The 26,853-nt window shown below is 38.2% G+C and overlaps 1 protein-coding gene across 1 annotated transcript in view; it reads left to right on the top strand.

Moving 5' to 3' along the window:
- Window positions 1-26,853, top strand: part of LOC111190563 (titin-like) — a 135,829-nt gene that overhangs the window by 85,736 nt on the left and 23,240 nt on the right. The window contains exons 13-22 of the mRNA XM_049483124.1: window positions 6,434-6,697; window positions 6,829-7,119; window positions 15,424-15,696; window positions 15,838-16,107; window positions 18,392-18,664; window positions 18,765-19,034; window positions 19,732-19,791; window positions 20,312-20,371; window positions 22,472-22,666; window positions 23,365-23,643. Coding sequence (XP_049339081.1) covers window positions 6,434-6,697; window positions 6,829-7,119; window positions 15,424-15,696; window positions 15,838-16,107; window positions 18,392-18,664; window positions 18,765-19,034; window positions 19,732-19,791; window positions 20,312-20,371; window positions 22,472-22,666; window positions 23,365-23,643 — 2,235 coding nt within the window. The remainder of the gene's footprint in view (window positions 1-6,433; window positions 6,698-6,828; window positions 7,120-15,423; window positions 15,697-15,837; window positions 16,108-18,391; window positions 18,665-18,764; window positions 19,035-19,731; window positions 19,792-20,311; window positions 20,372-22,471; window positions 22,667-23,364; window positions 23,644-26,853) is intronic.

Raw genomic sequence — 26,853 nt, 5'->3', positions numbered from 1 at the left:
TCTTTGGAGGGGGGAACTGTCACGCCGCATCGTTCTCCTTCCACATTACCGGACTCCATTTCCCAGAATCCTGTTGATTATGACACCAACAGTATCCGTTCTACTTCACCCAATCACATTTCGCTCCGACGCTCTGATTCCCCGGTGTTCTGAGTTAGTTCCGGTTCATACCCATCTAGCTCCGGTATTTAAGTCTGCAGTTTGTAAACAAACACCGCGAGGTATTGTTAACTGATGTTGCATACTAAGCGTTTTCCTATTGTTTCTCGTTTTGGCTTTATGGTTACGACTCTGTTTTTGGATTATTGGTTTATGTCTTTTGTCTTGCCCTTATTGGATTTGTTGCATGGTTGGACTGATACTCGGTTACGAACTCGGACTGTACTTTCGACTACGTCTTGGTTTTTCGGTGAGATCTTTGTTTGCCTGGCTTTACTGTTTCTTGTTATACTGCCTGTTAATAAACCTGTTTGCTTATTTTACTCGGCTTGCGTCACTCCTCACTACCTGGCGTTACAACAACTGTCTGGGATAAGCGCTATATAAATAAATTTTACTTACTTACTTACTTACTTACTTAAATGATTTAAAATAAACAGCCAAAAAAAAGAATGAAAAGAAAAAAAAACTGAAACAAAAAATTAAAAAGTACCTGTACTGACCTACAGGTATGTAGATATGAAATGATATCTACATATAGCCAAAAGAAGTGTGTATGTGATAATATATTATATCATCTTAGTGCAAAAATATTCATACCCCTTAAACTTTTTCACATTTTGTCACCTTACAACCACAAACTTAAATGTATTTTACAAAGAATTTAAGTGATAAACCAACACAAAGTAGCACATAACTGTGAAGTAAAATGAAAATAATTTTGTTTTTATTTTTTTTATAAATGAAAATCTGAAAGGTGTGATGTGCAAAAGTAATTAGTCCCCTTTACTCTAAAACCCCTAAGAAAAATCCAGTGCAGTCAATTGTCTTCAGAAGTCACTGAATAAGTGAATAGAGTGCAGCTGCATGTAATTTACCCTCAGTATAAATACAGCTGTTTCGTTTCGACCTTAGTGGTTTGTTAGAGAACAGTAGTGAACAAACACCATCATGAAGATCACCAGACAGATAAAGTTGTGGAGAAGTTTAAAAGCAGGGTTAGATTATAAAACCTTATCCCAAGCTTTAAGCATCCCAAAGAGCAGTGTTCAATCCATCATCCAAAAATAGAAAAAGTATTCTACAATTAAAAACCTACCAAGACATGGCCGTCCACCCAAACTGACAGATCGAGCAAGTAGAGCACTAGTCAGAGAAGCAGCCATGAGGCCCATGGTCACTCTGGAGGAGCTGCAGAAATCCACAGCTCAGGTGGGAGAATCTATCGACAGGACAACTATAAGTAGTGTACTCCACAAATCTGGCTTTTATGGAAGAGTGGTAAGAAGAAAGCCACTGTTGAATGAAAGATATAAGAAGTGCAGTTTGTACAGTAAACATTTGGAAGAATGTGTTGTAGTCAGATGAGACCAAAGTTAAACTTTTTGGCCTAAATACAAAGTGCTTTGTGTGGAGGCTGCAAAAGACTTGAGACTGGGAATGAGATTTAAGACAAGGACTCTAAACATACAGCCAGAGCTACGGTAAAACGGTTTAGATCAAAGAATATTCATGTGTTAGAATGGCCCAGTCAAAGTTCTGACCTAAATACCACTGAGCTTCTGTAGAGAGACATGAAAATTGCTGTTCACAGACGCTCTCCATCCAACCTGGCTGAGCTTGAGCTGTTTTGTAAAGAAGAATGAGCAAAAATCTCAGTCTCTAGATGCGAAAAGCTGGTAGAGATATACCCCAAAAGACTTGCAGCTGTAATTGCAGTGAATGGTGGCTCTACGAAGTATTGATATAGGGAGCTAAATACTTTTGCACATCACACTTTTTTTAGATTTTTATTTGATTTGTTTTTTTTTATCATGTGAAAGTGTGGAAGTTCAAAGGGTATGAATACTTTTGCAAGCCATTGTATATGTCATATATTGCATTTCAGTATAGGTGTACAACATGGGTCAAAAGTGACCCAGCTGATTATGCATTTTCTTTATCTTTACAGTAAATTAATTTAATAATTCAGTATTAAAGGTATCCCTCAATTAACTTGTTTTTGATCTTCATACATCCTTATTTTATTTTTATTCTTTCTTTCTTTTTTTGAATAAAAACTCTTTTTGGATTACTACACCTCTAATGCACACCTGGGTGAAAAAATGACCTGTTACTGTTACTTACATGTATGGCTATGATGTATCTTTAAAATAAATTAATCATTAATTATTTTCTATTCAGGGTGTGCAGTAAATATCTTGTTTTTTTTTTCAGCACAATTTTTTATCTTTATCTTTATTCTTCTTTTCTTCATGAAGAAACACAGCTTTTGTATTTCTACATCAGGTTTACACACACGGTTCAGACACCTTTTCACAGCTCAGTTCAGCACATCTCCATCACATAACTCAGTATTGTACTGTTCTACATTACTTTAGAGAATATTTAACGACAGTGGTGAAATATAACTGTACATAATATTTAATTAGGTTTAGGTTACCTTTAAAGTGAGTACATTACTTGTCAGAAAGTTACAAGTAATTATTATTAGCTATTAGCTGTTGACATATTGTATTTTAGTTAACTAAATCTACTGGAGTTAGTTAACTAAACTTAATGGCAATGTAGGTGATATGACAAAACCTGAAAAATATTTTATTAATTTAATGAATAAATCTATATGGTTTATGTAGTTTAACGGTCATGTTCTCGTCCTGTTTCATCTTGTTTGTTTTTTTCCTCCATGTTCTTTCAGCACATTGTTCTTAGTGTTATTCAGTTTTTTCTACCTGTGTAATTTGTAACTCCACCCCTTCGTTCTCTGTCCCAGGTGTTTCCTCTTTCCTGTTCCATGTGTATTTATAGCCCCTTTCTTTCTAGTGTGGTTGTGTTTTTGTACGTTTTCACATCTGTTGTGGTTGCTAGTTACTTGTTATCTGTCTCAGTTTATTTTATGTTCTTCTAGTTAAAGTCCTTTTTGTTTATTTATCTTGTTTTGAGTGTATTTGTAAATAACAGTTACAGTAACTCTTTTGCTAAATGTCCTACCAAGACACTTAGCTAAATAGTCACTCTTGGTTGAATGGTACATTTTTGCTCCATGTGAATAAATTTATATTGTATTTATATAAAAAATGATCTAGCTGTATTTTTTTGTTGTTTTTATTTCTTTACTCTCTTAACCATTTTATATACAACATCTGCACACTGCCTCTAATATACAACATAGGTCAAAATAAATGAACAGCATTCATTTCCAAGATTAAAATTTTGCCTTGTTCTATCTTTTTTGATTAACATTGATATATATATATATATATATATATATATATATATATATATATATATATATATATATACTACCGTTCAAAAGTTTGGGGTCACATTGAAACGTCCTTATTTTTGAAGGAAAAGCACTGTACTTTTCAATGAAGATAACTTTAAACTAGTCCTAACTTTAAACAAATACACTCTGTACATTGCTAATGTGGTAAATGACTATTCTAGCTGCAAATGTCTGGTTTTGGTGCAATATCTACATAGGTGTATAGAGGCCCATTTCCAGCAACTATCACTCCAGTGTTCTAATGGTACAATGTGTTTGCTCATTGGCTCAGAAGGCTAATTGATGATTAGAAAACCCTTGTGCAATCATGTTCACACACCTGAAAACAGTCTAGCTCATTACAGAAGCTACAAAACTGACCTTCCTTTGAGCAGATTGAGTTTCTGGAGCATCACATTTGTGGGGTCAATTAAACGCTCAAAATGGCCAGAAAAAGAGAACTTTCATCTGAAACTCGAAAGTCTATTCTTGTTCTTAGAAATGAAGGCTATTCCATGCGAGAAATTGCTAAGAAATTGAAGATTTCCTACAACGGTGTGTACTACTCCCTTCAGAGGACAGCACAAACAGGCTCTTACCAGAGTAGAAAAAGAAGTGGGAGGCCGCGTTGCACAACTAAGCAAGAAGATAAGTACATTAGAGTCTCTAGTTTGAGAAACAGACGCCTCACAGGTCCCCAACTGGCATCTTCATTAAACAGTACCCGCAAAACACCAGTGTCAACATCTACAGTGAAGAGGCGGCTGCGGGATTTTGGGCTTCAGGGCAGAGTGGCAAAGAAAAAGCCATATCTGAGACTGGCTAATAAAAGAAAAAGATTAAGATGGGCAAAAGAACACAGACATTGGACAGAGGAAGACTGGAAAAAAGTGTTGTGGACGGATGAATCCAAGTTTGAGGTGTTTGGATCACAAAGAAGAACGTTTATGAGACGCAGAACAAATGAAAAGATGCTGGAAGAATGCCTGACGCCATCTGTTAAGCATGGTGGAGGTAATGTGATGGTCTGGGGTTGCTTTGGTGCTGGTAAGGTGGGAGATCTGTACAGGGTAAAAGGGATTCTGAATAAGGAAGGCTATCACTCCATTTTGCAACGCCATGCCATACCCAGTGGACAGCGCCTTAATCACATTAAGGTCATGGAGTGGCCCAGCCAGTCGCCAGACCTCAATCCGATCGAAAATCTATGGAGGGAGCTGAAGGTCAGAGTTGCCAAGCGACAGCCCACCAACCTTCATGATTTAGAGAGGATCTGCAAAGAAGAGTGGGCCAAAATTCCCCCTGGTGTGTGTGCTAAACTTGTGGTTAACTACAACAAACGTCTCACCGCTGTGCTTGCAAACAAAGGCTTTGCCACTAAGTATTGAGTGTGTTTGGCAAGAGGGATCAAATACTTATTTTCCTCATTGAAATACAAATAAATTAAAATATATTCTTTAAAATTATATTCTGGATTTTTGTCTTGATATTCTGTCTCTCCATGTTAGAATATATCTACCATTAAAAGTGCAGAAGGATAGTGTCTTTATTAGTGGGCAAACAAAGAAAATCAGCAAGGGATCAAATACTTCTTGGACTCACTGTATGTATATATATATATATATATATATATATATATATATATATATATATATATATATATATATATATATTAGGCAGATGTTGCATATAAAATGGGTAAGAGAGTAAAGAAATAAAAACAACAAAACAAATACAGCTAGATCAGTTGAGCTAAAACAAACGAGTAAAAGCTAAAACACAAACAGTTTAACTGTGGTTTAGCAGTTTATTCCTTACTTTCTGCATGTTTATGTTTTTATATGATACCGTCACTATAGACAGACAGGATTTGTGAAACAGGGTTGAGACGACAGTGTTATATAGAGGCAGTGTGTGATTACAAGCAGCTCTGTGTGCTGATCATAGATCATCACGTTTTAACAGCAGCTAGTTCATCCACCCAGGTCACTGATAGATCATACACATGAATAAATACAGGCTAACAGGAGATTGTTATATCTGTTATCCCTTTACAGCTGTGTAACCTGCGATGAGTTTATTCTGTGTTTAATAAACTGCAAAAGGAGCATCAGTGATTTCACTCTTTAATCAAACAGCCGCTCCATCTGTAATCAGAGTTTTATACACCCTTTAATTCCACCAGTGATAAAAGCTAATACTGTATATTACATTAATGCATCATGTCCTCTGTTTCTTTCCTTACTGTAGTGCTGACTGTACTTCACTGTGGACAAACTCAAGGTAAACAATTCCATCAGCTTTTAATATTATATTATATAAAATTATATTTGCCTGTATACATTATTTTAACCACTATATAATGTAAAGTGAAAAGTATTTTTTATTATATATTTCATAATACAAATCAAATGTGTTTTTTACATTAAAGTGAATTTGTGTTCCTTGTCTGTCTTAATGTTTCTCCTCATGTTTTTCTAGCTCTGTGTTTTTTTCTTCTTGTCTCCGCCCCATCATCAGTGCTTCCACTGTGTCATTTGTACCTCGGCCCTCTTGTTACCTGTACCCATGTGTGGCCTGTTTCCTGCTCTCCCATGAGTATTTGTAACTCCTTTGTTTCAGTGTTTAGTGGTGGGTATATATGTGTGTTCCACGTCAGTCAGGTTGTGTGTGTTTCTTTGTTTTCTCAGTCTCAGTGTACTCCAGGTTTCTTTGTTCTTAGGGTTTTTGTTTTTTTGTTTTGTTTTCTGTTTGTTATTAATAAATAACTCACTTTGTGTCCACCTCCACATCTCCTTGATGCAAATCCTGACAATATTAAAAATTGTTCAAATATTGTACAAAATATTTCAAAGATCAGCATATGTTAAATATTATTACATTATTTTAATATAGAAAGATTCAACTCATTAAAAAACAAGTCTGGTCTAAATATCATAAAACTACTGTTTATAAATTAAAAGCAAAATCAAATCAACTGATCTCTTCATCATTTCATATCAACAGAAAAACCCAAACCAACACTGATGGTGAATCCTCACACCACTGTCTACACTGGAGACACACTTACTCTGACCTGTGATCTGCAGAACTCTGGATGGGTGTTTACATGGTACAAAATCTCTCCTCAGTCAGAACTTTTGTCTCAGAATGGACCCAGCACTCTCAGTATAACAGCGTCTGATACAGGATCAACAGTGTATCAGTGTGTAGCATACAGAGGAGCATACGGCTCAGAATACAGTGATCCAGTCAAGATTACAGTAAACGGTGAGTCCTGTTTTCTGCTTTCCTTAAAAAAACCCCACAATTTTTTAATGTTTGTTCATTAAACATAAAATAATATGGTATAAATATAGTCTATATTTTTATTGTGCAAAAACATTTTCTTTTTCAAACAGCAACTTGGGAAAAAGAAAAAAAACCCAAACCAACACTGAGGGTGAATCCTCACACCACTGTCTACACTGGAGATACACTTACTCTGACCTGTGATCTGAACACCTCACACACTGGATGGAAGTTTAGATGGTTCAGAGTCTCTCAGCAGGTAGAACCTGAGACTACTGAATATAAAAACACCAACACACTCAGTATAACAGCGTCTGATACAGCAGAGTATCTGTGTTCAGCACTCAGAGGAGAAAACGACTTTACACAACTCAGTGATTCAGTCAGGATTACAGTAAGAGGTATTTCATTTCTGTTGTATTTTTTATTATTTAAAATAACTATAAATTTCATGTTATGACTGTAATAATGTTCCATTAATCCAGAATGATTTTAAATTCTGCATCCTTTATGAGAAAAACATTTCTTCATATAGAGTTTATATGTTTATAAAGTGTTTATCAAGAGCATCACTGCAGCAGAAATATCATCCTTTAATTATAATATTTCTAAAGCCCTTTTTACAATAAATGTCACAAAGCAGCTTCACAAAGATCCTCTTCTATGAGCAACAAAAGCAATGAAAAGAAAAATCATGGGAATAAACTCACTTCTCTTTATCACACACAGTATTTTACACACCTCAGTTCAGAGACTGAAAGTAGAAATACAGGGAGAAGAAGTGATGGTGTGTATGAGCTGAAGAAGTAGCTGTAATTAAGCAGTGAAAAAATACATATTATATTATAAATATAAAAATACTGTATTAATACTATATTACATAAACCAGTGCAATAATAAAAAATGCTTAGACCTAATTATACTAAATAATGTATTAATTTTAAAAACTTGCTAAATTAAGCTAATAATAGCACCTGTGTCACATTATAACCTATAACATTCTAAACAGAGACTGTATTCTAGCTGCATTCATGTACAAAACTGTATTCAGTTATAATTCATCTCACATTAAATGAGCAATGAATGAAATGAAAATGTAAAAGTTTGTATCTATTAATGACAAAAGAAGCTTCTTTTAATTAATTTAAATAACAATTCTAAAATATTAGTAGTCATTACTATATGACTTTCTAAAAAAAATAGACGCGCTACTTAATTGGTTAAAATTCAGTCGTTTTCACTTAATGAACCCAACAAACATGACTCAGTTTTCTATTTGTGAAACAGCAACAGAAAATATTAATACAATAACATAAATATTTTAATTCTAAAAGACTAAAACAGGCCATTGGAGTTTGTGGTAAAAGATTACTGTCTGTTATTTAATCAGAAATATTTTATACTTACAGTTACAATGTAGTAAATTAAACTATTTTAACAGATCTGCCAAATGCAGAATTTACATTTTTAGGCACAAAAAAAAGTTCTAAACATAAAACTTCAGCTCTGATCTCTTCATCATTTCATATCAACAGAAAAACCCAAACCAACACTGATGGTGAATCCTCACACCACTGTCTACACTGGAGACACACTTACTCTGACCTGTGATCTGAAGATCTCACACACTGGATGGAAGTTTATGTGGTTCAGAGACTCTCAGCAGTTACAAGCTCTGACTCCTGAATATAAAAACACCAACACACTCAGTATAACAGCGTCTGATACAGCAGAGTATCAGTGTTCAGCACTCAGAGGAGAAAACAGTTACACAGACGACAGTGATCCAGTCAAGATTAGAGTGAGAAGTACGTCATTATTTCTGTTTTCTTCTCTTAAAATGATGGCAAAAATGTTAAATTATTCCAGAATTATTATATATATTATTATATTATTATATTATTATATCTTCTGATGAGAAATCATCTTCTTCAGACAGAGTTTCTGTGTTTCTAAAGTGTTTGTGATTTTTGAACAGAGAGACCAAAGGCTACAGTGAAAGTGCAGCCAGCTGAGCGAGTGTTCATCAGAGAGAGAGTCACTCTCACATGTGATATAGAAAGTGGAGAAGACTGGAGTTACGAGTGGTTTAAGAATAATAATCCTCTCAGTGAAGCTCAGAGGAGGAAGAAATATGAAATCTCTAATGTTGATGGGTCTGATGAAGGTGATTATAGCTGTAAGGGAAGATGGTTAACAGAGCCGAGCTACTCAGAGATCAGTGCTGCTGTTAGACTGACTGTATCAGGTGAGTGTGTCGACTTCACCACATTATTTCTACCATTAACAGTTAAAAGTGTAGAGGAGCATTACTGCTGCAGAAACATCATCCTGTACATGAACTGAAGAAGAGATAGAGGAGCATCAGCTCAGTCAGTTCAGAGACTGAAAGTAGAAATACAGTGAGAGGAATTGTTCAGATTGAAGAGTGGTGAGGTTAAGTGCAGAGCTGGACCTTATTTATTTGGTGCCCTGGGTGAGATTTTGGTTGGTGCTTCTTGCATCATTAAGTTGGCTTAGAAAAGCCGATGTACTGTTCTTCGTAATCTTCTTATTCTACTTCTTATTATTATTCTCGCAACAATTTCTGTAACGCTACTTCTCCTACAGCTTTTAACGTAGAATCACGAAATTTTGCAGTATCATAGGACCAACTTAGGTTGCTTGTGCTTTTTGGAGCGATATATCGTACGGTTTTCGTAAAAACTTCGTAAACGTGCACTTTTTTTCCCCATAGGAAACAAATAGGGGAGAAATTTGAACGCCCTTGTACATCACAATTTTTGAAATACGAAAACCAAATTCGGAGAGCTTATAGAACTACAAAGCGATACGACGTACGATTTTCATAGAAATGAATGGGGGGCCCACCCTGTATCTCACACACCAGCAGCTCTGCGCACGGAACCCTTTCTGTCCCCTGCTCTCCAGTACTGTGAGTGTATGGAGGAGCTGCTGTATGGAGCAGATACTGATCAAAAGTTTAGACACCCCAGCACCCCAGACAGGGCTTAGCAACCACCTAGAAACTGCTTAGCAACATCTTAGCAACCACATGGAAAACGTTAGCATCTCCCTAGCAACCACTTAGCAACACCTTAGCAACCACCTGGAATATGTTAGCAACTGCCTAACAACAGCTTAGCAACCACTTTAGAAATTATAGAAACTGCCTAGCAACCAGTTAGCAACGCCCTAGCAACCACCAGGAAAACATTAGCAACTGCCTAGCAACCACTTAGCAACCATGTGGAATACGTTAGCAACTGCCTAGCAACCACTTAGCAACCACATTAGGAATGATAGATCTGCCTAGCAACCAGTTAGCAACACCTTAGCAACCACCTGGAAAACATTAGCAACTGCCTAGCAACCACTTTAGAAATGATAACAACTGTCCAGCAACCACTTAAGAACATCTTAGCAACCACCTGGAAAACATTAGCAACAGCCTAGCAACCACTTAGCAACCATTTGGATACGTTAGCAACTGCCTAGCAACCACTTTAGAAATGATAGCAACTGCCTAGCAACCACTTAAGAAAATCTTTGCAACCTCTTGGAAAACGTTAGCAAGTCCCAAGCAACCACTTAACAACCATGTGGAATATGTTAGCAACTGCCTAGCAACAGCTTAGCAACCACTTTAGAAATGATAACAGCTGCCTAGCAACCAGTTAGCAACACCTTAGCAATCACCTGGAAAATGTTAGCAACTGCCTAGCAAGCACTTAGCAACCACTTTAGAAATGATGGCAACTGCCGAGCAACCACTTAGCAGCCTCTTAGTAACCATGAGGAATATGTTAGCAACTGCCTAGCAACCAGTTAGCAACCACTTTAGAAATGATAGCAGCTGCCTAGCAACCAGTTAGCAACACCTTAGCAACCACCTGGAAAACGTTAGCAACTGGCTAGCAACCACTTAGCAACCATTTTAGAAATTATAGCAACTGCCTAGCAACCAGTTAGCATCACTTTAGCAACCACCTTGAAAACGTTAGCAGCTGCCTAGCAACCACTTTAGAAATGAAAGCAACTGCCTAGCAACCACTTTAGAACATCTTACCAACCTCCTGGAAAACATTAGCAACTGCCTAGCAACCACTTTAGAAATCATAGCAACTGCCTAGCAACCAGTTAGCAACAACTTAGCAACCACCTGGAAAACGTTAGCAACTGCCTAGCAACCGCTTTAGAAATGATAGCAACTGCCTAGCAACCAGTTAGCAATATCTTAGCAACCACCTGGAAAACGTTAGCAACTGCCTAGCAACCACTGAGCAATCACTTAGCAACCACGTGGAATACGTTTGCAATTGCCTAGCAACCAGTTAGCAACAACTTAGCAACCACTTGGAAAACATTAGCAACTGCCTAGCAACCACTTTAGAAATGATAACAACTGTCCAGCAACCACTTAAGAACATCTTAGCAACCACCTGGAAAAAAATAGCAACAGCCTAGCAACCACTTAGCAACCATTTGGATACGTTAGCAACTGCCTAGCAACCACTTTAGAAATGATAGCAACTGCCTACCAACCACTTAAGAAAATCTTAGCAACCTCCTGGAAAACGTTAGCAAGTCCCAAGCAACCACTTAACAACCATGTGGAATATGTTAGCAACTGCCTAGCAACAGCTTAGCAACCACTTTAGAAATGAAAGCAGCTGCCTAGCAACCAGTTAGCAACACCTTAGCAATCACCTGGAAAATGTTAGCAACTGCCTAGCAAGCACTTAGCAACCACTTTAAAAATTATAGCAACTGCCGAGCAACCACTTAGCAGCCTCTTAGTAACCATGAGGAATATGTTAGCAACTGCCTAGCAACCAGTTAGCAACCACTTTAGAAATGATAGCAGCTGCCTAGCAACCAGTTAGCAACACCTTAGCAACCACCTGGAAAACGTTAGCAACTGGCTAGCAACCACTTAGCAACCATTTTAGAAATGATAGCAGCTGCCTAGCAACCAGTTAGCATCACTTTAGCAACCAACTTTAAAAACGTTAGCAGCTGCCTAGCAACCACTTTAGCAATGAAAGCAACTGCCTAGCAACCACTTTAGAACATCTTACCAACCTCCTGGAAAACAGTAGCAACTGCCTAGCAACCACTTTAGAAATGATAGCAACTGCCTAGCAACCAGTTAGCAACAACTTAGCAACCACCTGGAAAACATTAGCAACTGCCTAGCAACCGCTTTAGAAATGATAGCAACTGCCTAGCAACCACTTAGCAATATCTTAGCAACCACCTGGAAAACGTTAGCAACTGCCTAGCAACCACTTAGCAATCACTTAGCAACCACGTGGAATACGTTTGCAATTGCCTAGCAACCAGTTAGCAACAACTTAGCAACCACCTGGAAAACATTAGCAACTGCCTAGCAACCACTTTATAAATGATAACAACTGTCCAGCAACCACTTAAGAACATCTTAGCAACCACCTGGAAAAAATTAGCAACAGTCTAGCAACCACTTAGCAACTATTTGGATACGTTAGCAACTGCCTAGCAACCACTTTAGAAATGATAGCAACTGCCTAGGAACCACTTAAGAAAATCTTAGCAACCTCCTGGAAAATGTTAGCAAGTGCCAAGCAACCACTTAACAACCACATGGAATATGTTAGCAACTGCTTAGCAACAGCTTAGCAACCACTTTAGAAATGATAGCAACTGCCTAGCAACCAGTTAGCAACACCTTAGCAACCATTTGGATACGTTACCAACTGCCTAGCAACCACTTTAGAAATGATAGCAACTGCCTAGCAACCACTTAAGAAAATCTTAGCAACCTCCTGGAAAAAATTAGCAAGTGCCAAGCAACCACTTAACAACCATGTGGAATATGTTAGAAACTGCCTAGCATCAGCATAGCAACCACTTTAGAAATGATGGCAACTGCCTAGCAACTAGTTAGCAACACCTTAGCAACCACCTGGAAAAAATTAGCAACAGTCTAGCAACCACTTAGCAACTATTTGGATACGTTAGCAACTGCCTAGCAACCACTTTAGAAATGATAGCAACTGCCTAGGAACCACTTAAGAAAATCTTAGCAACCTCCTGGAAAATGTTAGCAAGTGCCAAGCAACCACTTAACAACCACATGGAATATGTTAGCAACTGCTTAGCAACAGCTTAGCAACCACTTTAGAAATGATAGCAACTGCCTAGCAACCAGTTAGCAACACCTTAGCAACCATTTGGATACGTTACCAACTGCCTAGCAACCACTTTAGAAATGATAGCAACTGCCTAGCAACCACTTAAGAAAATCTTAGCAACCTCCTGGAAAAAATTAGCAAGTGCCAAGCAACCACTTAACAACCATGTGGAATATGTTAGAAACTGCCTAGCATCAGCATAGCAACCACTTTAGAAATGATGGCAACTGCCTAGCAACTAGTTAGCAACACCTTAGCAACCACCTGGAAAATGTTAGCAACTGCCTAGCAACCACTTTAGAAATGATAGCAACTGCCTAGCAACCACTTATCAGTCTCTTAGTAACCATGAGGAATATGTTAGCAACTGCATAGCAACCAGTTAGCAACCACTTTAGAAATGATAGCGGCTGCCTAGCAACCAGTTAGCATCACCTTAACAACCACCTTGAAAACGTTAGCAACTGCCTAGCAACCACTTATCAGTCTCTTAGTAACCATGAGGAATATGTTAGCAACTGCATAGCAACCAGTTAGCAACCACTTTAGAAATGATAGCGGCTGCCTAGCAACCAGTTAGCATCACCTTAACAACCACCTTGAAAACGTTAGCAACTGCCTAGCAACCACTTATCAGTCTCTTAGTAACCATGAGGAATATGTTAGCAACTGCCTAGCAACCAGCTAGCAACACCTTAGCAACCACCTGGAAAACATTAGCAACTGCCTAGCAACCACTTAACAACCACTTTAGAAATGATAGCAACTGCCTAGCAACCAGCTAGCAACACCTTAGCAACCACCTGGAAAACATTAGCAACTGCCTAGCAACCACTTAACAACCACTTTAGAAATGATAGCAACTGCCTAGCAACCAGCTAGCAACACCTTAGCAACCACCTGGAAAACATTAGCAACTGCCTAGCAACCACTTAACAACCACTTTAGAAATGATCGCAACTGCCTACTAACCAGATAGCAATACCTTAGCAGCCATCTGGAAAATGTTAGCAACTGCCTATCAACCACTTAGCAACACCTGAGCAACCACATAGAAAACGTTAGTAACTGCCTAGCAACAACTGAGCAACACATTAGCAACCACTTGGAAAACATTAGCAACCACTTAGCAACACCATACTATATGAGACCATTATTAGCATTCCACAATGTTAAATTTTGGACTCTTAACATTTAGCCGAAAGTCAACATCATAGCAACCACTCTTCACACTTTAGACAGAAACAGCTTAGCAACCATTTTAACTTTTCAATGTGTTTTAGCGTACTTTTCCAAACTTTTCTAGTTTATTATTGTGTTTAGCATTAACAGTAAAAACAGTATTAAAGCAGCACTAGCTAGGATTTCCTTGTTTTTTATCTTTTTAAAGAAGTAAAATTACAGCTTAAAACTCACTGCAGCGCTCCATTGAGGTGTAATAGGAGGAATAGCGGTGCTCTAGTCTGTGTCGGAGCTTCTCTGAGCTCAAACCAGTAAGTTTTCAGAGGCGGCCGCAACCAACTCTCGTGAGAACTGCGACCTGCTTTCCGACCTTTAGTTCTAACAATTTTACAAGGACTACTGGTTCATTCTTTACAAACTAACATACAGACACTCTGGCAGAAGCTGGAAAGAGACTGAATATGTCTGTGAAAGCCAGAAAACGAGAAAGAGAAACGAACCTGCCTGAAACATTTATTACACTCTGCAACTGTAGGGGGAGCCCACTAGCACAAAATCTCAATCCTACCTAGTGGAGCTTTAAAGGAACATTTGAATTTACGGGAATTATTAATACAACAGTATAAACATAAAAATTAATAAGGTATTGTACAAAATACTGTATTACATAAATCTGTGCAGTAATAAAAATGTTCAGGATTAATGATATTAAATAATGTATTAATTTTTTAAACTTGCTGAATTAAGCTAATAACAGCATCCATGACCCATTAAAGCCTATAATATTCTAAACATAAACAGTATCCAAGCTGCATTCATGTACAAAACTGTATTCAGTTATAATTCATCTCACGTGAAGTGAGTTTGCTGTAGCTACATATCAAAAGCATTAAATTAAATGAAAATGTAAAGGTGTATATATATTAATGACAAAACGAAACTGATTTTATTTGACTTAAACAATCTATGAAATATAATAATTAATCATTATCATACAGTATGACTAACTAAATAAATAGATCTGCTACTTAATTGATTGAAATTCAATCGGTTTCACTTAATCTATTCAACAAGCAGGAGTCAGTATTCTATTTGTCAAACACAAACAACAAATATGAATCAAATAACATAATTAGTTTTATTCTAAATAACTAAAATAGGTCATTCAAAATTGCTGTAAATGTTTACTGTCTGTTTATTTAATCAAAAATATTTTATACTTACAGTCAGTAGGAAATTAAACTACTGTAACTGTTCTACCAAATGCAGAAATTACATTTGTAGACACCAAAAAAGTTCTAAACATGAAACTTCAGCTCTGATCTCTTCATCATTTTATATCAACAGAAAAACCCAAACCAACACTGAGGGTGGATCCTCACACCACTGTCTACACTGGAGACACACTTACTCTGACCTGTGATCTGAAGATCTCACACACTGGATGGACGTTTATGTGGTTCAGAGTCTCTCAGCCTTTACAACCTCTGACTCCTGAATATAAAAACACCAACACACTCAGTATAACAGCGTCTGATACAGCAGAGTATCGGTGTTCAGCACTCAGAGGAGAAAACATTCACACAGACTACAGTGATCCAGTCAAGATTACAGTGAGAAGTACGTCATTATTTCTGTTTTCTTCTTTTAAACTTTAAAATTATTAAACTATTTCAGAATTATTTTGAATTCTATATCTTTATATGAGAAATCATCTTCAGACAGAGTTTCTATGTTTCTATGTTTGTGATTTTTGAGCAGAGAGACCAAAGGCTACAGTGAAAGTGCAGCCAGCTGAGCGAGTGTTCATCAGAGAGAGAGTCACTCTCACATGTGATATAGAAAGTGGAGATGACTGGAGTTACGAGTGGTTTAAGAATAATAATCCTCTCAGTGAAGCTCAATGGAGGAAGAAATATGAAATCTCTAATGTTGATGGGTCTGATGAAGGTGATTATAGCTGTAAGGGAAGAGGGTTAACAGAGTCGAGCTACTCAGAGATCAGTGCTGCTGTTAGACTGACTGTATCAGGTGAGTGTGTCGTCTTTACCACATTATTTCTAACATTAACAGTTAAAAGTGTAGACTGCAGAAAGATCATCCTGTACATGAACTGAAGAAGAGATAGAGGAGCATCAGCTCACTTCTCTTTATCATACACTGTAGGCCCTATAGGCAGGGGCGGATTTTACCACCACGCAAACCACGCAATGCTTGGGGCCCCCGGGATCAGGGTCAAAAAAATGCTTTTTGTTTGACATCAAAAAGACACCGTAAATGCAAGTTAAGCGAGCCGAGGTAGACTAGGGTAGCTTCGGTACAACCATGAAATGGTCTTATCCCATCAGTGCCCAAAAAAGAAAGAAGAGCAGCAGCAGCAAGCGCTCCGGAGCTGTTTGCCCGGTGTCAGCGCTGTGGAATGAGCCGATCTCTGGGCTGTTTGCCCGGCGTCAGCGCTGTGGAACGAGACAATCTCCAGGGCTGTTTGCCCGGCGTCAGCGCTGTGGAACGAGCCGATCTCTGGGCTATTTGCCCAGCGTCAATGCTGTGGAACGAGACGATCTCCGGGGCTGTTTGCCCGGCGTCAGCGCTGTGGAATGAGCCGATCTCTGGGCTGTTTGCCCGGCGTCAGCGCTGCGGAACGAGCCAATCTCCAGGGCTGTTTGCCCGGCGTCAGCGCTGTGGAACGAGCCGATCTCTGGGCTATTTGCCCAGCGTCAATGCTGTGGAACGAGACGATCTCCGGGGCTGTTTGCCCGGCGTCAGCGCTGTGGAATGAGCCGATCTCTGGGCTGTTTGCCCGGCGTCAGCGCTGCGGAACGAGCCAATCTCCAGGGCTGTTTGCCCGGCGTCAGCGCTGTGGAACGAGCCGATCTCTGGGCTATTTGCCCAGCGTCAATGCTGTGGAACGAGACGATCTCCGGAGCTGTTTGCCCGGCGTCAGCGCTGTGGAACGAGCCAATCTCTGGGGCTGTTTGCCCGGCGTCAACGCTGTGGAACGAGCCGATCTCTGGGGCTGTTTGCCCAGCGTCAACGCTGTGGAACGAGACGATCCCCGGGGGACATTTTCAGTAAAAAAATGATAGAAGGTTATTTGCCTAGTGATTTTTTTGTGTCATAGTTTCATTATTGACCCAGTCAAGTTGGATACTCTACAGTTGATACATTTAGAATCCTAAAACTTATTTTGCTTAAATTTAATCTCCTTCTGCTATTATCAAACAAAATTCTGGTTGTGTTTACATAAACATAATACCATCTCTTGAAGTGTGACTCAAAGCAAATCAATAATTTTGAGTATATGTATGTATACATGCACTCAACTCACCCCAAATTTGACATACAGTAACTTCTCAATCAAATGAATAGGGTAAACATGTGATGAACATTGGTATTTAAATTATGTGAAATTGACAGCAATAAATCCATAATTCCTGCTATTTACTTATTTTTTTCTCAGTAGCATAGTCACTGTGAAGTGTGGAGAATAGTTTTGCGATATATTGATTATCACCAAATAGCAGTTTTGAGTTATCAGGTTATCATTATTTTACCACAGCTGAAAGGTGCTGGAAAAACTTGAAAATGGGCCTTGCAAGTGCTTAAAAAGTGCTTAAATTTTACCTTGTAAAAGTTGTATGAACCCTGAATATTACACTTTGCTATACAAAAGAATCCATTTGATCAGGGCCCCTGGAAAAAACATTGCTTAGGGCCCCAGAACTTCCAAATCCACCCCTGCCTATAGGTATATCGTACAATCTGTGCACGGCACGTAGAGATGCTCTTCGCTTACACCCCGTCAACAGTCTTTTTTTTTTACACCTTGCGCCCACGCCATTAAGATCAAGATCACCTCTTTTGGTCAAACGAACATCTGGACCTCGGCCTCATTCACACCTGCTGTTCTGGTTCTGATCAAACTGAAAAGTCTGAAAGTCCGGCCCAAACAAGGCAAATGTGAAAGCCCCCTAAATCCCAATAAATAAAAAATGTTTAGCGATATATTTTATATTTAATTGGTGGTGTTTTATGTACCCACAACTGGTGTTTAATATTCTATTTGTGAAATACTAGCAGCAAATATGAATAAAATAACATTGATATTATTATTTGTTTAAATAACTACAAAGCAGGCCATTTAAATGTTACTGTCTGTTTATTTAAGCTGATTTTTTTTTAATTTAACATTTCTCTTTTTAGAGCCACATCATAGGACAGTCAAACTATTGTAACATTTCTGGAATTAATTTAAGACACAAAGTTCTAAATATGAAACTTCAACTCTGATCTCTTCAATATTTCATATCAACAGAAAAACCCAAACCAACACTGAGGGTGAATCCTCACACCACTGTCTACACTGGAGACACACTTACTCTGACCTGTGATCTGAAGATCTCACACACTGGATGGAAGTTTAGATGGTTTAAAGTCTCTCAGCAGTTACATCGTCTGACTCCTGAAGATACGGACACCAACACACTCAGTATAACAGCGTCTGATACAGCAGAGTATCAGTGTTTAGGACGCACAAGAATAAACGTCTACACAAACCACAGTGATCCAGTCAAGATTACAGTAAGAAGTACGTCATTATTTCTGATTTTAAATTCTGTATCTTCTTATAAGAAATCATCTTCAGACAGAGTTTCTACGTTTCTAAAGTGTTTGTGATTTTTGAACAGAGAGCCCAAAGGCTACAGTGAAAGTGCAGCCAGCTGAGCGAGTGTTCATCAGAGAGAGAGTCACTCTCACATGTGATATAGAAAGTGGAGAAGACTGGAGTTACGAGTGGTTTAAGAATAATAATCCTCTCAGTGAAGCTCAATGGAGGAAGAAATATGAAATCTCTAATGTTGATGGGTCTGATGAAGGTGATTATAGCTGTAAGGGAAGACGGTTAACAGAGTCGAGCTACTCAGAGATCAGTGCTGCTGTTAGACTGACTGTATCAGGTGAGTGCTGCTTAATGTACAATCAGAAAGACAGTGTTTAAATTGGAGAATCATTTGATTTGGTGTCATTACTGTTTTTGGTGTATCTTTTGGAGATTAAGAGTAAAATAACAGTGTAACAAAGACATTTCCTGAATTAGTAATTTAATATCTATTTAATATTTAAATTAATAAAAATAACATTACAGCATGTTCATATACTCTCTCTCACACACACACACACACACCCAGGGACTGGAGATCAGTGTTAATTTAGTCTGCATATCATTAGCATGTGGCACAGTTATTAAATGCAGCAATGACCAACTTTACTTCCTGTCCTCTTTGTCTGTGCATTTACACGTGTCAGCAATAGTAACTGAATGCATTAATTAGTAGGAGCATCAAAGGAGCACAAACATTTAGACATATAGTGTCTCTCTAATTAAATATTCAAAAATTATATTTAATAATAAAGATCATTTTATACAAAAAATAAAAACAAATTCACAGTTTTATTTACACTTTATTATTTGCTATTATTTGTAAGAAACAAAACTGTACAGAAAGACTGTATGAAAGTTGAACAACTTTTACAGACTAAAACTAAATGCTTTTATACTTAGTCAGCAAGTTAAAACAGTGAATATAATAGAACTATTATTTATATTGTAAAAGTAAATTCATATCTGATCTCTTCATTTTTTATTATTAACAGAAAAAACCAAACCAACAGCCAGGGTGGATCCTCCCACCACTGTTAAGAGAACAGTAGGGGGTACGTCATTATTTCTGCTTTCTTGTTACAAACATCTTCATTTTAAAATGAAAGTGAAAAAAATGGTGCATATTGTATCTATGTACAATTACTGTCTGGGAAGTCTGTTAAAATTAAACTTTAAATTAAACTGTATTATTAAAAATAAATGTAAAATTTCTTTTTGAATTGCAACCATTATTTAAGCTACAAAACCATTGTTTTAGATTTGATCCTAATATTTGAAGATGCTTTGATGCTCTGTTTGATGCTTTTATATGATTTTGAGATACTCAGTAATTAATTTAAGAAACACTCTGTATTTTGAGACTACTATCTCCTTATTTAAAAAATGCTAAGTATTAATTTGAAAAAGTTTACTTATAGCCACATTGTGGGATAGGCCACCTACTGTTTCAGATGTAATTTCAGAATGTTTTTTTTTTTCATTGCAGACAGTTAATGATAAAATACTGTTTATATTGTAAAAAGCTCTTATTATTATCTATTTAATCACTTAATCATCATTTAATATTAACAGAAAAGTCCAAACCAACAACCAGGGCGGGTCCCCACAGCACTGTTAGGAGTACAGAGAAAGGTACGTCAGTTTATTTTTACAAACTATTCAATTTAAGAATGACTGGAAACATTTTTTAGAATTGTGTCTGACATGGTTGTGTTTCTTTGATTGTGTTTTATATGTACTGTGTTTTATCATTTTGTGTTTTGTATTGTTTTTATTCTCTTTGGTGCATATTGTACCTATGGGTACAGTTGCTGTCTAGGAAGGCCTGTCACTGTTAGTGGACTAGTCAGTGTGTGTGAGTGTGTGTGTGTGTGTGTGCGTGTGTGTGTGTGTGTGAGTGTGAGTGTGAGTGTTTCTGTGAGTGTGAGTGTGTTTGTGTGTGAGTGTGTGAGTGTGTGTGTGTGTGTGTGTGTGTGTGTGTGTGTGTGTGTGTGTGTGTGTGTGTGTGCGTGTGTGTTTGTGTCAGGCAAGCTTGGTACAGGATCTGTCCACGTTACAGATACAATCAAACTGCTGTACCAATTACACAAAATGCAGACCTTAACTTCTATTTATGTATAAAGTCTGATTATAAAATAAAAATAACATTATCTCTGATCTGATAACTTAACAGAAAAACCTAAACCAACACTGAGAGTGTATCCTCACACCACTGTCTACACTGGAGACACACTTACTCTGACCTGTGATCTGAAGATCTCACACACTGGATGGAAGTTTATGTGGTTCAGAGTCTCTCAGCAGTTAAAACCTCTGACTCCTGAATATAAAAACACACTCAGTATAACAGCGTCTGATACAGCAGAGTATCAGTGTTCAGCACATCAAGGAGAAAACTCTGATACTCTGATCTTTTTTCTCAAATAGCTTAAATTTAAAATGATAGCAAGATCATTTTGTAGGCTGTACTATATACTAATCTTAACAGTGCTGTTTTAGCGGGTTAGTATACAAAATATTAACTTAATAACCTGTTTTGAACAAGATGTGATGGTGATGGTGTAAGAAGTGTGGTTAGTGTATCTCAATATATTGTTAAAAACTGAAGGAGTATGTATCTTGTCTGAGTATATTCAATATTTTCAACACATTAATCTATATTACATATTTCACATGCATAAACAAATTAGTATTACTGATTAGTATACAAATGGGATGCTCCCTAGTGTTGAATGTGCAGCATTTATTTTACAGAGCTGGGGTGGGTTTCCCAGAAGCTTTGTAATGCATAATAGTGTTTTCTAAACCCTCACATAACTAAAAACTATGTGAAAATGAATAAGTAACCCGACCCAGCTGTTATTCTGAAAATACTTCTTTAAGTGGATACTGCTTGCAGTTCAGCACCTTAAACACGAGAGACTGTCAATTCTGATGTCATTATTTCTGTGCTATTATTTTATATTATATTATATTATATTAGTATAATGCACTGTGTAGTTTGTAGTCTAATTTGGCATATTGGAATTGATCAATCAAACCCAGGCATAAATCATTAAAATCCAGATAGGCGATGGTAGAGCTCTTGACATCAATGCAGCACTGAATTCCTGCCGGTAATGTTGACGGTCTTAGCAAACCTTCTATCTACAAGTCTGTGCATTCTGTATCCAGGCTGTAACTGTGACATGCTCACACTTATATACAATTTCCACCAGGTCAGGAATTACAGGACAACAAAATATATATATATCCATGCCATTGGGAATATCCCTGGTACTGTAGGTTCAGTGCAGGGGAGGATTGTGGTGTCTTTAATGTTAAAACTTTTTTACTGTATGACTACTATAACAATTCCATAACATCAAAAAATACTGTCAAGCTGAGAAATTTTTCATTTATAGGTGGACAACTTTCTTCACTGCAGTCTCATTTTCGTTTTTTGTTAATTAAAAGCCCCCTTATATTGTTTTCAGTTTTCATAATTTATTCTTCAAAACCAGTTTGCAGCCTCTGCTTATTCATCTTTTCAATAAAAAGGTGCAGAAAAATGCATTCATTTTAAATAATTTACATTTTACATAAAGGTTTAAGAATTGGATTAATATTTTTAAACTAGGGTAAACACAACAGGTTTAATCTGAAGCTGATTTAATCTTGGTTATGAAAACATCAGTGTGATGAAGACTCTGAATTCATGGTCTGATCTTTGTGCTTCATCTCCATCTGCAGCTCTGCCTAAACCTAAACTCACATCGAGTCTTACAGGATCTGCACTGAGAGGAAGTTCAGTTACTCTGGAGTGTGAACTGGATCAGACTACTGGATGGAAGTTTTACTGGTATAAAAACACACAGAAGAATCAGATTAGGTCCAGCACTGAAACACACTCCTACACCATCAGTATAGTTAGTGACTCTGATGGAGGTCAGTACTGGTGCAGAGCTGGGAGAGGAAACATATTAACACCCTACAGTGATGCATTCTGGGTACAGGTTACTGGTGAGTAAGAAAACCTTATACCTAGTTATACCCAGTGTTACAAAACATGTAGACAGCAGAGATGAACAAGCTATTAAGAGTTATACTGATTAATCTTTTCAAAATTGTAAAACTCATTTCACCTCTGACTACTCTATAGTACATTCATGTCTGGTAAAAGTAAAAAACAATGAAAGCCTTGCTGTCTCGATGAACAGTATGTAATAGTGATTTTAGCATTGCTCATGGGGGACTAAATTATTGCAAAAGGCATATATATATATATATATATATATATATATATATATATATATATATATATATATATAAATATATATATATATATATATATATATATATATATATATATATATAATAGCAAAAAGTAAAGTTCTGTTATACTGTGGTATCCTTTGGGTCCAATTCCAGGTCCAGGGGAACCTCCCTGAATTTTTTTTTTGCAACTTGTAATGTCTGCTCGTACTTGTGTGACATGATTAAACTCTTTTTGCATAATCAGTGATACCAGTCAAATTCATAAATGATCTCTACCAGGCTGACTGTATGGAAAGTGCTTCATATCTTTGTGCTTCTCTATCGTTTGGTGAATCTGGTTCTGTGTTAATTTTCTCTACATTTTTCAGCTTTATCTCCTCCAGTCTCTCTGATGGTTCGTCCAAGCAGAACTCAACACTTTACTGAAGCCTCTCTGTCTCTGAGCTGTGAGGGACAGAGTGACTCTACTGGATGGAGAGTGAGACGATACACACACAGTGAGAAGGTTTCAGATTGTACATCAGTCTGGGGATCAGGTACAGGATCTACATGCAGCATCAGCTCTCTCTCCACATCTCACACTGGAGTGTACTGGTGTCAGTCTGAATCTGGAGGGAGGAGTTATCCTGTCAACATCACAGTGCACAGTAAGATTTATTTCATTATTTTGAATAAAACATACAATGACGTGGATCAGGGTTGGGTGGGGTATCTTCACTATTTATCAAAGTTATTCTTAATCTGTGTCTCTTCTAAAATGTAATCAGAAGCCACCACATGAAGTCAACTGAATCAAATGCTATTCATTTTATTATTGAAATGTGGCAGAATTTACATCCTGTTGTTTCTTCTTTTGGATAGTCCTGCATACAAATTCATGATGATTCACATAACCAAAGTGTATAACTCCAGCGATCCGGTGAAAAAGAGCACATTTAACATTGGACTATTCAAAATGAAAAGTGTTCATTGATTGGATACTGAATGAAAACGGGACTAGCTTGTTTTTTCGCTGTTAGCCAATCTGTGTAAATGTCTCGTCCACAGTCTCAGAGTCCACCTCACCCCAAGACCGAGACAAGACCGATTCCAAACAAGATCAAATTGAGACTGACACCGCTCGTTTTTGGTCTCAAGACCGAGACCGTACTTGAGTACTAAAACTTTTATCATTACATCATAGCAGTATAAATGGTGTCAGTTCAGGAAACAATAAAAGAAGTAAACAGTTATGGCCCATCTGCTCCTTTATTGTGACTGATAGCATTTCATGTTAGCATGTTGTAGCATGACAGCATTAGGTAGCACTAATCTGGATCACTTTACTGAATTCAAATTCTCACTGCCTTAATAATCCAGCTGCACACAAGTCACTGAGTATTAATGTGAGAACTTGAATGTTGAAATTCTGTCTACTAGTGGTTGTGATTAATTTCCTAGCTAAGGTTAGCTCAAAATTTACCTGTTCAGGAGAACAATAAACAGCTCTGCATTCATATTGTAGTCTTTCTGGGCTGTAAGCTGACCCTATCTGTCAAACACATTCCCATATTTATTTTCTTTTTACTCTGTCTCAGGTCATGAAGCTTTTTAGAAGGATGTTGATGCTGAAGTGTGCTGTGTTTGCCTGTAGTGTTGCTAACTTCTCAGTAAGGAAAGTTGCTATTGGCAGTTAAAAGTAACTAAATGATGTCATTGCCTAATTTGCATAATACAAGTTTTTAAAGCTGTAAAGGATTAACTTTGTGGGAGAGAAAAAAGTTAGTAAAAAACACTTTAAATATGTTAGAAATATTACAAATGAACTCTAACAAATGAACAACTTCCGTTGCTTTTTAAATAGACAGTCACTCCTAAAATAACTTCATTTTTACGTAAATTACATAAATCAGTTTTTTGTCGTGTTAAATGTTATTATAAGAGCAGCAGTTAGCCGGAACTTTTATTCGACGTTTTTTTTTTTATTATTATTTTTTTAAGTTTTCTTTATTTTTAAACCTATTATATAGACAAATTGTTCAATGATGAGCTAGCTAGTTAGATGTTTAGCTTTTTAAAAAGAGGCAGACACTGTGGACGAGGTGAGTGACAGGCTATGGTGAATGAGGTGAGAGACTGAGACTGTGTGTGTTCAAAATACTGTCCCTCATACTCGCTGTTTCCAGCTGCGCGCGCGTCCACTCCAACGTGGGAGACAGCAGGCCAAGGGATGTAGATCAAGCTCCCCCTGCTGGACAGACACCCCCCAGCAGCGTCCCAGATTCAGTCCTTACTGCCCTGAGGGAGATGCAGGAAGACAATCTTCAGCTCCGGAGAGAGATGCAGGAGGACAATCTGCGGCTGCAGAAGGAAATGCAGCACATCCTTAATGCTCTCTCACAGCATCCATCCACTGCGCCTCAAACGGCATCTGCCAACCTCGATGCCCCACCTCCAGAGCAGCACTCCAGAGAGTTCACTCCCTTGTTCAGTCAGAGGGGAGTGGGCAAGATGTACATGGACTTGGGGACCCCCATCTCCACTGCCAGCATCACAGCTAGACAGTGTCCCTTATCCACCGCCACCTTCAGTATCATATGTCGTGCCACCTTTGCCTCAGCAGCTACCACCTCCTCCATACTCATCATCACAGCTGATAGCAGAACTCACTGAGCATCTGCGTAGTCTCCATCTCTTGGCAGAACCTGGTCAGGCTACTCCTGTGCCTCAGAACTCAGTGTGTACTCCAGAATACATGGCACCGTACACTCCACCTCGTCACTCATCTGCACATCTGCACCAGCCACCACTTCACTCACCTGCAGATCGTAGAGTATGGAGTGAGAGATTGGATAGTCCGCCACCATCCCCTCATCATCTTGGTCTAACTCGATCTCCACCCCGACCAGAGATATCCTACGAAGGACCAAAGCCACAGATCCCACTTTTCACACATGACGATCCTCGTCAGTTTGCTCGATTGAAGTTGGCATTAGAAAATCTCTTGCCTGCTGACGCCACCGAGCGCTTCAAATATCAGATCCTAGTGGACCATCTAAAACTGGAGGATGCTCTGCTCATAGCAGATTCATACAGTAATAGCAGGTACCCCTACAGCAGAACTATGGCCTCACACACTGAGAAGTATGGACAACCTCACAAGTTGGCCCTCCAACGAATCAAAGAAGTCTTAGCTGAGCCACCAGTCAAGTGTGGAGACATCAGGGGATTCCGGCTGATCGCATTGAAAGTGATTGCCTTAGTGGGGATGTTAGATCAGCTGGGAAGAGAGGGGAAGATAGAACTAGAGTGTGGTTCACATGTGACACGCCTACAGTCAAAGCTGCCAAATGACCTTCGTGCCCAGATCAAGAGGTTTGTCAACCCACTTAAGGTTCCCATCCCTACGCTTTCAGACTTTGCAGAATGGCTGGAGTACGAAGTCAGAGTGCAGGAGGATGAGATCACAACCAGTCACTCCAGAGTTTCAGCGTATAGCCAGTCAGACAGTCGAAAGAACCCCAGGGCAAAGCAGAATACAGCCACACATTCCACCACCGTCCTGCTAGTAGACCCCCCTTCCAAGCCAGCTTCAGCCCCATCACAGAAAGTAGAGAAGCCAAAGAAGTACTGTCCTTTCTGTAACAATGTACAGCACTACTTCAGTCAGTGCTCTGCCTTCAAGCTGTTGTCGATACAACAGAAAGTGGACTGGATTAAAGCTGGAACCAGGTGTTGGAGATGTGGAAGGGACCATCTGGCAGCACAGTGTTATCTGAAGGCCCGCTGCCAGAGGTGCAAACGTACGCACCTCGAAGTACTACATGAGGTTAATAACCCCAACAATCAAGAGAATGTAGCTTCTCCCACACGCAGTC

Source organism: Astyanax mexicanus, chromosome 8 (assembly GCF_023375975.1).
Source record: "Astyanax mexicanus isolate ESR-SI-001 chromosome 8, AstMex3_surface, whole genome shotgun sequence".
NCBI lineage: Eukaryota > Metazoa > Chordata > Actinopteri > Characiformes > Acestrorhamphidae > Astyanax > Astyanax mexicanus.
Note: the sequence above shows the minus strand (reverse complement) of the source record. Positions and strands in the feature narration are given on the sequence as shown.